Source organism: Alosa sapidissima, chromosome 21 (genome assembly GCF_018492685.1).
Source record: "Alosa sapidissima isolate fAloSap1 chromosome 21, fAloSap1.pri, whole genome shotgun sequence".
Lineage (NCBI taxonomy): Eukaryota > Metazoa > Chordata > Actinopteri > Clupeiformes > Clupeidae > Alosa > Alosa sapidissima.
The window spans coordinates 3,226,003-3,239,923 of record NC_055977.1 but is presented as its reverse complement, the minus strand read 5'-3'; the positions used below and the strand labels follow the sequence as shown (position 1 = coordinate 3,239,923).

Genomic DNA, 13,921 nt, shown 5'->3' with positions numbered 1-13,921 from the left:
TTATGCAGTTTAGACATGGAAAAGCAGTTTTAGAAAAATTAGTTTTGCCATGTTAACCTAGTGACGGCCTGTGGGTCATGAAGGACAGTTATTTGGATGTGCGGTGGCCATACCCACGTAATAACAGAGTGAAATAACATGTTGTACTTTGGAAACGTATTATTCTAGCTATATAAATTGCACAGTGCATGGTATCTCCATAACTGCGAGATACGCACTTCACGATGACTGCAATGAGTTAACAAGACGCAATCTATCTGCAAGCAATCTATCTGAAACACCTATTTGAAGTAGGCCTATATTCATGTCACATATTGTGTGTTAGTGTAGGCTACACAGCTTAAACTGTAGGCTATGTTTAAACTGTATTTCGAGTTTAATGTCGGCATGTCCTGTCGAGATTAAAGTCGACATGACATTTCGAGTTTAATCTTGCCATGGCAAAAATATGTTTTTCTTCATGTGTGGGCCTAATACTCCGTCGTAGATTATGGTAAGAAATACTGTAAGTATTGAAATAAATACTTGAAATATTCAGTCTGCAGCATCAGTGTTATGCAGTGCTTGGTAAGTTTATAGTAGTATAGCCTGTTTGTGTACATTCTCCCTGTATCTCAAACTAATCATGAAGAATGTTGTGGGATTGTCACTATTTTTTTTGTCATCTAAATTATCCCTTACATAACAATGTCTGGCCAAAAATCTTTTTTACAAATGTGTTTTATTTATCACAGCAGTGTAGCCTAGAAATCTAGACACGCCCCTAGCGGCAGCAATTGCTGCCAGGGCTAGTCTAGCAACTCTCCGTTGGCTTGTGAGCTCCAGAAATCGAAACTTAATCAGGCCAATGAAATCGTGTATAGAGTCGTTAGGTGGGCTTAACATAATGATTGATGGCAGAGTTGCAACGGTTTGGCTTGAATTCCCTGCTACTTGAAAACAAATAAGATGGATGTTGTTGCTGGCGAACAGTGACACATGTTGTTTGAACTAGCCAACTAGCTCCGCTGGTGGGAAACGCATGGGACTCATAGCGCTGCCGCTGTCCTATTGCGTGCAGAGGGAATTTGAAAGACAACTGATTATCCCGCCCCTCGGACTGAGTACTGCGAACGGTGAGTGCCCAGACCCTACATTTAAATGTGGAACTGACTGCGTGGAACTGACTGCAATAGTGTCTGATCATTGAGGACTGTGTTGGTTAAATGAAAACTAATAGCATTTTCACAAATATGTGTATATATGTTTTGACTGAAGTGTATCATTTTGCAAACAATCTAGGAATTATGCAAATTGAGTGTGGTGTTTGGATAATTGTGACTATATTTTGAAAAAAAGAACCCGCTTTTCAAAATTGCGTCTAAACAATTGAAAAAAACTGTAATATGACTAATCATGGACAAGACTTTGAAAGTTTCTATTTGTCTCGTATTTGTCCCTAGAATACTCTCGTACCCTTGCTTGAAAATCAGTATTTTCCTTATATCTCCTTTAAAAATAGACACGTTGTAAACAAAATTTTGGATTGATATTATATTTTCTCTGACAATGTTGAAGCACGGATTTCTGGAAATCCACATTTGTTCTGTATTTCTTTAGAAAATAGTCACGAGAGCACTGACGCTTTGTCTGTGTGGCAGACTCATCTTTGTCATTCTGAAGTTTTTCTCTGTCTGTAATCATCGCTGTGATACTGTTGGCACTCTTTCTTAGCTTTCGCATTTTCTGATTTATCTTCCAACTTTCTTTTTTGTGTTGATCTCAAGTTGTCATCAATCTTGACTTGCTGGCATGTTCCTGCACAAGGCTTTCCTGCATCTTGTGTTGTACAGTGTGATTTGTTGCCAGTGTGATTCAAATAGCAATTCTATCGACATGACTGTAGGTCTGTGCATATTCCATCTTCCATCATTAAAAGTAATTATAGTTGTTTGCAATAAGTCAGCGGCAGCAAAAAGATCAATTTCTTTTGCCCATGAACCACAGTAGTAGATTCTTGATTTAGTCACATAGTCTTGCACAGATGTGTATTCATCCCTCAAATATGTTTCAAATTTGGTGCTGTTTCTCTGAAGGTGTCGCACAACAGCCGTCTGATTTTCAGGTACTTGTCTTGATTGACATATGGTAAAGGCCAAGCTACGGTAAAAACAATTCCCATCCAGCTTTAAGTACTCTTTTGATCCCGTGAGGGAAATTTGGTCTCTGCATTTATCCCAATCCGTGAATTAGTGAAACACACACAGCACAAAGTGTACACACAGTGAGGTGAAGCACACACTTATCCCGGCGCAGTGAGCTGCCTGCATCAACAGCGGCGCTCAGGGAGCAGTGAGGGGTTAGGTGCCTTGCTCAAGGGCACTTTAGCCCTGCCTACTGGTCGGGGTTCAAACCGGCAACCCTCCGGTTACAGGTCCGAAGTGCTAACCAGTGGGCACGGCTGCTTTCTGTCTTACATGGATATCCCATGTCATCAAGATCAGTTGTTGCCATTTGGCCCACATCAACATTTACATTTTGAGGATCTAAACATGTACACAGTGCATCCTGGTCCTGATGAGTTAAATGTTTAAACACCTGTTTATGAACTCTTACATCACTTATAATGACATCACTTGCCTGCAAATTACACAAAGGTTGAAAAGACTGTTTGTATGATTCCACGTCAACAACAATGACCTCATCTGTTTCAAGGTCTTGAGGCATTTTCGATACGAAGCTTTTCCGTTTATCCATCTTTGTTTTTGAAGATTCTGAAATATTGTCTCTGCCTTGTTTACGGTATGAATGAGACTGCGTCTCCTGTTTGACCTTAGAACCACAAGGTATATATTTATTTACATTAGACTCACAGCTTGTCTTCTTTGATGGTTGTTTCAAAACATCACTGTAGAGTGGTCTGCTGTTTACATTAGAACTAGTATTTGTGTCCAGTTTAGGCGTACTCTTCACCACATCGCTGTAGTCTGGAGGGCAGTTCGTACAGCTCATTGTACAGCTGGGTGCATTGTTCATCTGGATGCCATCTTAGACATGAAATTACTCCAGTATGGGACAAAATGTACAACTTAAAAAATAAATAAATATATACACACAAAAAATGTGATGTGGATGTGGTGCCCTAGTGCTTCGTGGATTGTGATGGTTTCAAAAGTGAGAATGTGTGATATTAAGTCAGTGGGGGGTTTGTGGCATGTCTATATATTACTACAACAAAGAACTAATTTTGCTCAATTCCACACTCTCATCAGTGTCAAATTGAGCTTTGAATGGTACTGCACCCCGCAATTGTATCTCTAAAATCTTGTGAGCCAGAAGAACAGACACCAAATCATCCACAGACTCAATGAAGCAGGGTCCAACCCCAACAGATTCTTTACCAAAGCCGTATTCAGAGTCACCGGCACAAGTTTATTACCAACGTCCACCATAACCTCAACACCTAGCCGATTTTGTTATGTAGGTTTAAATGCCCGTTTGTGAACTCTTACATCACTTATAATAATGCGGTCCTGGCCGAATGGGTCAACAACCTCAAAATGTGCTGTTTGATTTGCCGGGCTTTTTTTCGTCGGTGGTTTCGGGACTGACGATGTAGTACTTGACACGGTGGTCGTCTTTGGATCGTGGCACATCCCTTTTATTAACGGCTTTTCTGTCTTCGGTCGAGAGCGCTCTGTCCGCCCATGTAGAAATAGCGGTTCTTATGTCACACAGGGTCGGTGCCCCTGGCAGGCCAAAGACTTTCCAGAACGCCGAGTTTCTCCATTTCTTGGCCGGTCCTGGTGAAAAACAAGGCCTTTGGTTGGTGTAAAAAACCAGGCACTCTGGGTCTCAGAGACGCGTAGTCCCTGAGATGATCCATTAAGAGTTCTGGAGACGGGACACCATCGCTGGCCCGCACAAAGCCACGGTCTTGTGCCCGGTCACTCTTATGGTAAAGGTGTCTCTGTAGGCCTCGGCGTGCTCCACGTCCTCATCCCCGCGAAAACACTTCCTGTGACCCGTAGTGAAGACCATGACGGTGCTCAAAAGTGCCGCGACTTTGGCCTGGCGCGTCGAGCTACGGGGGTACGTCGCAAGGTCGTCCAGCACGGTGGGAAGCGCGGCTTCTGCCATGCTGATGAATTTTAAGAGGTCCTGACTAGGGACGAGCCTGGCGTACTTGCGTCTCTTGTGATCTATGCGTTACAGCACGACCTTGGGCTTCAGGCCTCGTTTCCAGCGCGACGGCTTCTCCAAGACATGCACGATGACCCTGGGTATTGACCATTTAAAGGGTAACGCGCTACGAGATTGGTCATTAAATCACGTGACATCACCTTATTACTTCGGCAACCAAGTGAAATCACCTTGTCACACATATATATATATATATATATATATCACACACACACACACAGTATATATATGCACACACTACAGAAAAATTGCCGTCTGTCTGGCTGAAACACACAGCACACAGTAAACACACATTGAGGTGAAGCACATAACCCGGAGCAGTGAGCCGCCTGCTACAGAGGCACTTGAGGAGCAGTGAGGGGTTAGGTGCCTTGCTACAGAGGCACTTGAGGAGCAGTGAGGGGTTAGGTGCCTTGCTACAGAGGCACTTGAGGAGCAGTGAGGGGTTAGGTGCCTTGCTACAGAGGCACTTGAGGAGCAGTGAGGGCTTAGGTGCCTTGCTCAAGGGCGTCGCCTGGGGTCTCTTGTGCTGAGCCAGGCCTTGATTACCGTGCCTCGTCTCCTCTCCCTCCTCCGACGAGCCTTGGTGTGCTGAATCGGAGCCCTTACAAGGGTTGTCCGCGGTGGGAGATCGAACAGCCCCTGCCCAGTGGTCAGGTTGCCTGCCCCCAGGATATCTCCCGGGACGGGGACAGCTCCGCTGCATGTTCCCACAACATCAAAGGCACCCATTTCATCCCACTTCTGACATCACTGTAACATTTTGAAGTCACTAGTCAGAGCTTTGTTCAATGCCAGCTGTATTGCGCGAAACGAGGGCAGGGACACAGATCTCAAACAGTACACACAGGGCAGGTCAAGCACATACACACGCTACACATATAGGGGTGGACGCAACCACCCACACAAAGAGGATCACACACGAGGGAGAACTAAAAGGGAAACATGTTACAGTAAAGACGCCAACATTAGACTAATAAAGAAGGACAAATACAGACAAAAAAAAAAAAAAAAGTTCTCCCTCGCATCCCTGCATGGGAGTTCGCTAGCATGGTATTGTGCGCCAACGTTATGCACGTCCATAGTGGCATATTTGTATGCACAACACTATTAAAGCGCATAAGATATCCAAAATATTTGTAGAGGCGGAGCTCCACCTGTAAGCTATATGACCGAATCCTACACGTGAGAACTTCGTGTTTCAAGATAATTGATTGGTCAGTGGGCGGTAGCTTCAGACGATTTGAGCTATAACCTAGCACATAACCTCCTCCCGACCAGGTTTGGTTGACGGCATAAGACACCATGGTGATACAGCGATGCTGAAACAGAGCCATTTCCGTGTGATAGCATACCCTGGCTCTGAGCTCAACATACCTCGCTAACCCACTAATCGAGATTCGTAGTACAGCCCACTGGAGGGTGTAAAATAAATCTAGAGATAATAAATAATAACAACTCGGTGTCTTTCAGGAAGGTAAATAAGGCTCTAATTCTGTCTCTTTGCATTCCTTGTTCCTCAATACGATAAGAATATCATCAATATGATCATCTAATTCTTGCCATTTGTCTCTGCTCACTGTACCTCCTACATCTATATAAAACATGATCCACATCTTCCTGTGTTTGGCACTCTGTACATAAACCATCACTTTTTCCTACTAGTTTAAGTGTTGAATTCAATCCTGTATGTCCCATTCTTAATTGTGTGTACCTGACATGCACTGTTAACTGTGGGACCTTATCACAGGTGTGTGCCTTTCCAAATCATGTCCAATCAACTGAATTTACCACAGGTGGACTCCAATTAAGCTGTAGAAACATCTCAAGGATGGTAAGTGGAAACAGAATGCACCTGAGCTCAATTTTGAACTTGATTGCGAAGGCTGTGAATAATGCTGCGTTCCAGTGCCCATCTAAAGCAATGGGACTTGGGACTTATCCTACTTGAAGTGGAATGTAAACAGAAAACATGGGTGACCGCCGCGCTAATATGAGAGCTATCACTCTACTATTATTCACAGTCATTATCATGGAAAATATAATGTTCAGAAATGCGACACATTATTCTAATGGCATTGTATAACAACCCTCATAGTAATGGGTATATTTTACTTTTCCTTCCAACTTGCTGAGGCACCCCTCGCGGCCCCCACTTTGAAAACCACTGCCATAAGGCCTAGGCTACTTGGTACGTGATTTCTTTGTTTTTTATTTTTAATACATTTGCAAAAATATCACGCAAACTTTTTTTAAGGTGTCATCATGGGGTATTATGTGTAGAATTTTGAGGAAAAATAAATGTAATCCATTTTGGATAAGGCTGTAACAACAAAATGTGGAAAAAGTGAAGCACTGTGGATACTTTCCGTATGGACTGATTCATACTCCTCCTGCTGGCTGTTAAAGGGAAAAACATTTCTCTATCGATTGCTTTTCCTTGGTGAGTGTCGAGTGCCGAATTTGGCTAAGCGCTGATGCAACACATTGACAGTTTCATCCGGCGTCGACACGTTGTGGACCATCCAAGCCCGTATGTAACAACCGATTTATTAGTTAATGTGTAAATATCCTGTATCCATGCTTAACGTTATCACAATCTGCTATTTTTGATAGCAGTTAAGCTTCGTTAGCATGTAAAACAGATGTTGGCTACTTATCATATGGCACATTTTCAGTACAGCCCAGAGTTAGCTTGCTGAATGTCCATTTAATCTAAAAGGGGTAGCTTCTAGCTTACCTTCCCCATTAGCTAAACCGGTGAACTGCTTAGATCTTAAATGTTACGATTTAAATATGTTGAATAAACTGGCGTACCTCTGAACTGTAGTTTTTGGGGCTTGCCACCGGCTTCATTGCCCGAGATAATCCTACCTGTTATCGAGCTAAATGTTTGTGTTAATAGACAGCAAGTTTAACGTTGCTCAACGATTCGCGAAAAGGGACTTGTGATTGTCTGTAACGCATGACTTCAGTAATGTTACTGTGAGAATCTCTTTCGATTGTCGTTGTAGTTGTCGGTAAATAATAATAATAACAATCTTGTCTCCCCAGTACTAAATATGCCCTTTTCGAACTAGCTGAGAGTGTTCTGGCAGTCGTGGCATTTAGAAAATCTTGTCCATCCTGAATAGCAGGGTGTCTCTGATCTGATCTGTTTATTTAAAATATAATTACATTGTGGGCATTGTGTTGCCTCTGTTAATGGAATGAAGAAGACATGGAACATACACACTCTCATACCTCCATTCATCAGCAGTGCAGTCTTTTCTGGTTCTCGTAGGCTAGTGTGTGTGTGTGTGTCCTGGGGTGTGTTCACTCACAATGTGTGTATGTGTGTGTTTCCTCCCTGTTGCAGAGTACCCGTCGCGCCCACAGGACCACGCCAGCATGGCCGAGCAGCTCAGTCCAGAGCAGAAGTTTGAGCTCATCACCAGGAACTTGCAGGTGAGCCGTCCTTCAGCCTCACCTGGTCTCCTAGGATACGGCTGTAGATGGAAACATGTGGGCTGATGAGGTAGCCAAAGGCTCAGGAGTGTTTTCGCTGTGAAGTCCAAGTGCTGAACTTAGTTTTACACTAACTGGCAGGCTGCATCAGGCATGTACCTGAAGAGTTCCATTCGCCTCAGAGCGTGTGCTGCAACAATTAGCTTCCAGTAGGTTCAGCGGAACTGGCTACACCAGACCTGATGACTGCATGTACATTTAAAAAAATAAAAAAATAAAAAATAAAAAAATAGACCAGTCTTCTAAAACTATTTTTAAGCACAGTGGTGCACCTGCTGTAGCCCAGCTGTACTGTAAGCCTGAATGGAAATGAGGATTTATAAATATGTGTGTGTGTGTGTTCAGGAGGTTCTGGGTGAGGAGAAGTTGAAGCAGGTCCTGCAGGAGAGGGAGTTGAAGGTGTACTGGGGCACGGCTACCACAGGCAAGCCCCACGTGGCCTACTTCGTCCCCATGTCCAAGATCGCCGACTTCCTCAAGGCCGGCTGTGAGGTGGGCGTACACATACACACGGCACACTAAACACACCCTCACACCACACACACACTGCTTCAGTTTATCCTCATGTCCAAGATCGGCAACTTCCTCTGCAGTGGGCACACACACACACACACTTATGTCAGTACACACACACCCTCACCCCACACGCACGTGCACAGTCTGAAAGTCACACTTTCCAGTGGGCTCAGACAGGAAGCTCTGTGTCCCTCTCGTTGTTCCAAGGTCACCATCTTGTTTGCTGACCTGCACGCCTACCTGGACAACATGAAGGCGCCATGGGAGCTGCTGGAGCTGAGGACGCAGTACTACGAGCAGGTCATCAAGGCCATGCTGGAGAGCATCGGTGTCCCGCTCGACAAGCTCAAGTTCGTCAAGGGAACCGACTACCAGCTCAGCAGGTGGGTATGGGAGCAGGCTAGCAGATTAGCGTGTGGGTACGGGAGCAGGCTAGCAAATTAGCATGTCGATACGGGAGCAGGCTAGCAGATTAGCGTGTGGGTACGGGAGCAGGCTAGCAAATTAGCATGTGAGATTAGCGTGTGGGTACGGAGCAGGCTAGCAGATTAGCATGTGGGTACGGGAGCAGGCTAGCAAATTAGCGTGTGGGTACGGGAGCAGGCTAGCAGATTAGTGTGTGGGTACGGGAGCAGGCTAGCAAATTAGCATGTGGGTTAGGGAGCAGATTAGCAGGTGTAGGATACGCTAACAGGTGAGCCGACAGTAGATAGATGACAAACTCTTTTTGTTTTTTGTCTTTGTTTGCAATAATAAAGGTGGTGTTGTGTTTAGGAATTGATAGGCATGACCAAAAAAAAAAAATCTTGAGTATATATTTTTGACCAGGTCGGTTCCAGTTCTTTCTTGTTGTTCCCGGTTCCGGGTTCTTTCTCATCAGTTGCACTGGATTCTAATATTTGGGTCTCCAGAGCTAACTGTGTGTGTTGGTGTCTATCTCATTCTAATATTTGGGTCTCCAGTGCTATTTGTGTGTGTGTTGGTGTCCGTCTCAGGGAGTACACTCTAATTGTGTGTGTGTGTGTGTGTATCTCAGGGAGTACACTCTGGATGTGTACCGACTCTCCTCCATGGTAACGGAGCACGATGCCAAGAAGGCCGGCGCTGAGGTGGTCAAGCAGGTGGAGCACCCGCTGCTGAGTGGCCTTCTGTACCCAGGACTTCAGGTAACACACACACACACACATCACCCAGGACACACACACACACACATACACACACACACACACACACACACCAAGGAGACACACACACACATACACACATCACCCAGGACACACACACACACACATCACCCAGGACACACACACACACACGCGCACATATCACCCAGGACATACACACACACACACACACACACACACACAATCACCCAGGACATACACGCAACACGTGGGTGTGTATTGCGTGTGCTGTTCTGAATGTGACCCTGTGTCCACAGGCTCTTGATGAGGAGTATCTGAAGGTGGATGCTCAGTTTGGGGGAGTCGATCAGAGGAAGATCTTCACTCTGGCAGAGAAAGTATGGAGTGATTAATGCTGTCTGATGAGAAAGTATGGAGCGATTAATGCTGTCTGATGAGAAAGTATGGAGTGATTAATGCTGTCTGATGAGAAAGTATGGAGTGATTAATGCTGTCTGATGAGAAAGTATGGAGCGATTAATGCTGTCTGATGAGAAAGTATGGAGTGATTAATGCTGTCTGATGAGAAAGTATGGAGTGATTAATGCTGTCTGATGAGCAAGTATGGAGCGATTAAAGGAGAATTCCGGTGTGATATTGAGCTAAAGTGTATTGAAACATGATACCGAGTGTGAACGTATGTCTCATAGCCCATCTCGGCTTGTCCCCTGCACTCCAAAATCTGGCGCTAGTTAGCCGATGCTACCAACAACTTTTTCAGTAGTGGTGCTTCGGCATCGGGCTAGCCATGCAAATAAATCACTGTTTTACACCCATTTACGAGGCTCAATGTATCTCCACACTTCATTGGTAGACTTCCTAGGGCCCTGACATTTAAAACGAGACATTGAGAACTTTGAAAAAGCACTGGTAGTTTACTTACAAGACGATTTATACAGACAGTATCTTCACGAAGTTTAACGTTTGCAGCCATCTTGAATTTAGTCACGATAAGTCGAGCAACTAGTAAGAATGAACAGGTATGATAAGGGATCAGATTCCAAAAATAATTCAGTGGAAATGCATGGATTCCAGTTTCTTCCAGTAGCAGCAACTGGAATCCATGCATTTCCACTGAATTGTTTTTGGAATCTGATCCCTTATCATAGCTGTTCATTCTTACTCGTTGCTCGACTTATCGTGACTAAATTCAAGATGGCTGCAAACGCTAAACTTCGTGAAGATACTGTCTGTATAAATTGTCTTGTAAGTAAACTACCAGTGCTTTTTCAAAGTTCTCAATGTCTCGTTTTAAATGTCAGGGCCCTCGGAAGTCTACCAATGAAGTGTGGAGATACATTGAGCCTCGTAAATGGGTGTAAAACAGTGATTTATTTGCATGGCTAGCCCGATGCCGAAGCACCACTATTGAAAAAGATGTTGGTAGCATCGGCTAACTAGCGCCAGATTTTGGAGTGCAGGGGACAAGCCGAGATGGGCTATGAGACATACGTTCACACTCGGTATCATGTTTCGATACACTTTAGGTCAATATCACACCGGAATTCTCCTTTAATGCTGTCTGATGAGCAAGTATGGAGTGATTTAATGCTGTCTGATGAGAAAGTATGGAGCGATTAATGCTGTCTGATGAGAAAGTATGGAGTGATTAATGCTGTCTGATGAGAAAGTATGGAGTGATTAATGCTGTCTGATGAGAAAGTATGGAGTGATTAATGCTGTCTGATGTCCCAAGTTGTAGTGTCTCATTCAGAAATTGCCTGTCCATGATTAGGCTCCGTGGTCTTTGGTTAAAATGTCTGTGTTTAATGTTAACGTTTTATTAACATTCTGGTGTGTCTGGTTAATGTTCCTTTGTCTCTGGTTAACGTTCTGGTGTGTGTGTGGTTAGCCTCCTGATGTGTGTGTGTGTGGCTAATGTTCTGATGTGTGTGTTGTTGTCTGCAGTACCTGCCGTCCCTGGGCTACGCCAAGCGCGTCCACATGATGAACCCCATGGTGCCGGGGCTCACTGGCGGCAAGATGAGCTCCTCCGAAGAGGTAAGAGGCATTACATCACTTCCTGCGTTGCGTCCCTCATGCTAGAGGTTGATACTGTGGTGTGTGCCCCTCCTACCTCTATACTCAAGTCTGGTCTTTCACTTGCCTCCGTCTCTGCACACGGTGTTATTTAGGGGTCTATTGTCACCAGCCAATGTGTGTGTAAAGTGAAAGTAGTGTGTCAGGTGACGTGTGTTTGCGTGCGTGTGTGTGTGGTCCTCAGGAGTCCAAGATTGACCTGCTGGACAGGAAGGAGGAGGTGAAGAAGAAGCTGAAGAAGGCGTTCTGTGAGCCCGGCAACGTGGAGAACAACGGGGTGCTGTCCTTCGTCAAGCACGTACTCTTCCCCCTCAACTCAGGTACGGTGTGTGTGTGTGCTGTCCACATGTGCTCTTCCCCCTCAACTCAGGTACGGTGTGTGTGTGTGTGCGTGCTGTCCACATGTGCTCTTCCCCCTCAACTCAGGTACGGTGTGTGTGTGTGTGTGTGTGTGAGAGTGTGTGTGCGTGCTGTCCACATGTGCTCTTCCCCCTCAACTCAGGTACGGTGTAGGAGTGTGTGTGAGTGTGTGTGCGTGCTGTCCAGTCTTCTGTTAAGCACGTGCTCTTCCCCCTCAACTCCGGTACGGTGTGTGTGTGTGTGTGAGTGTGCTGTCCAGTCTTCTGTTAAGCACATGCTCTTCCCCCTCAACTCCGGTATGGTGTGTGTGTGTGTGTGTGTGTGTGTGTGTGTGTGCGTGTTTGTGCACGCGTGTCCATGTCTATGCGTGTGCACGTGTGTCCATGTCTATGTGTGTGTGTGCGCGCACGCGTGTGTGTGTGCATGTCTATGCGTGAGTGTGTGTTTGTGTGTGTGTGTGTGCGTATGCGTGTGTGCCGTCCAGTCTTCTGTTAAGCATGTGCTCTTGTGTGAGCCAGCTCACCGGTGTCTGTCCGTTCTGCACTCCAGAGTTCGTGATCAAGAGAGAGCCGAAGTGGGGAGGAGACCAGGTCTACACGGTGTTTGAGGACGTGGAGAAGGACTTTGCTGAAGAGGTATCCACAGCAACCACATCACCATAACAACCACATCACCACAACAACCACATCACCCGACCCCGACCCTAACACACATCACCACAACAACCACATCACCACAACAACCACATCACCCGACCCCGACCCTAACACACATCACCACAACAACCACATCACCATAACAACCACATCACCCGACCCCGACCCTAACACACATCACCACAACAACCACATCACCATAACAACCACATCACCCGACCCCGACCCTAACACACATCACCACAACAACCACATCACCACAACAACCACATCACCACAACAACCACATCACCACAACAACCACATCACCACAACAACCACATCACCCGACCCCGACCCTAACACACATCACCACAACAACCACATCACCCGACCCCGACCCTAACACACATCACCACAACAACCATAACAACCACATCACCACAACAACCACATCACCCGACCCCAACCCTAAAGCATCTCTCCACAACAACCATATCACCACAACAACCATATCACCCGACCCTGACCCTAACACATATCACCACAACAACCATATCACCACAACAACCACATCACCCGACCCCAACCCTAACGCATATCACCACAACAACCATATCACCACAACAGCCACATCACCCGACCCCAACCCTAAAGCATCTCTCCACAACAACCATATCACCCGACCCCGACCCTAACACATATCACCATAACAACCATATCACCACAACAACCATATCACCCGACCCCGACCCTAACACATATCACCACATCAACATATCGCCCTAACTCTAACACGTGAATGTGTTCGTGGTGAAATTAGAAAATACAAATCGCTATATCTTGAAATGGATTTCTGCGGCACTGGACATTTCGACGTGGCACGCCCCATATTATGGCCTTGTTTGAAACGCTGTTAAATTGATTTTCCTGTTTGGTGCTACCTTTGCCCTTTGACCCCTAGAAAGTGCACCCTGGCGACCTGAAGGCGTCGGTGGAGGTGGCTCTGAACAACCTGCTCGACCCCATCAGGAAGAAGTTTGAGTCTCCTGAGCTGCGCAAACTCACCAGCACGGCCTACCCAGCCCCCTCCAAACACAGTCAGTAATATTACCCCACACACACCACACACACACACCAGCACGGCCTACCCAGCCCCCTCCAAACACAGTCAGTAACATTACCACACACACACCACACACACACACCAGCACGGCCTACCCAGCCCCCTCCAAACACAGTCAGTAACATTACCACACACACACCAGCACGGCCTACCCAGCCCCCTCCAAACACAGTCAGTAATATTACCACACACACACCAGCACGGCCTACCCAGCCCCCTCCAAACACAGTCAGTAATATTACCACACACACACCAGCACGGCCTACCCAGCCCCCTCCAAACACAGTCAGTAACATTACCACACACACACCAGCACGGCCTACCCAGCCCCCTCCAAACACAGTCAGTAACATTACCACACACACACCACA

At 45.9% G+C, this 13,921-nt stretch overlaps 1 protein-coding gene across 2 annotated transcripts in view; it reads left to right on the top strand.

Annotated features, from left to right (window-relative positions):
* The first annotated feature begins 6,578 nt into the window (after positions 1–6,578).
* yars1 (tyrosyl-tRNA synthetase 1) overlaps positions 6,579–13,921 on the top strand; it is an 11,701-nt gene continuing 4,358 nt past the window's right edge. For both annotated transcript variants that reach the window (XM_042076790.1, XM_042076789.1), the window contains exons 1-10: positions 6,579–6,715; positions 7,541–7,629; positions 8,035–8,181; positions 8,413–8,588; positions 9,242–9,371; positions 9,647–9,727; positions 11,298–11,390; positions 11,614–11,749; positions 12,339–12,424; positions 13,389–13,524. In XM_042076790.1, coding sequence (XP_041932724.1) covers positions 7,573–7,629; positions 8,035–8,181; positions 8,413–8,588; positions 9,242–9,371; positions 9,647–9,727; positions 11,298–11,390; positions 11,614–11,749; positions 12,339–12,424; positions 13,389–13,524 — 1,042 coding nt within the window. In that variant the 5' untranslated portion in view covers positions 6,579–6,715; positions 7,541–7,572. The remainder of the gene's footprint in view (positions 6,716–7,540; positions 7,630–8,034; positions 8,182–8,412; positions 8,589–9,241; positions 9,372–9,646; positions 9,728–11,297; positions 11,391–11,613; positions 11,750–12,338; positions 12,425–13,388; positions 13,525–13,921) is intronic.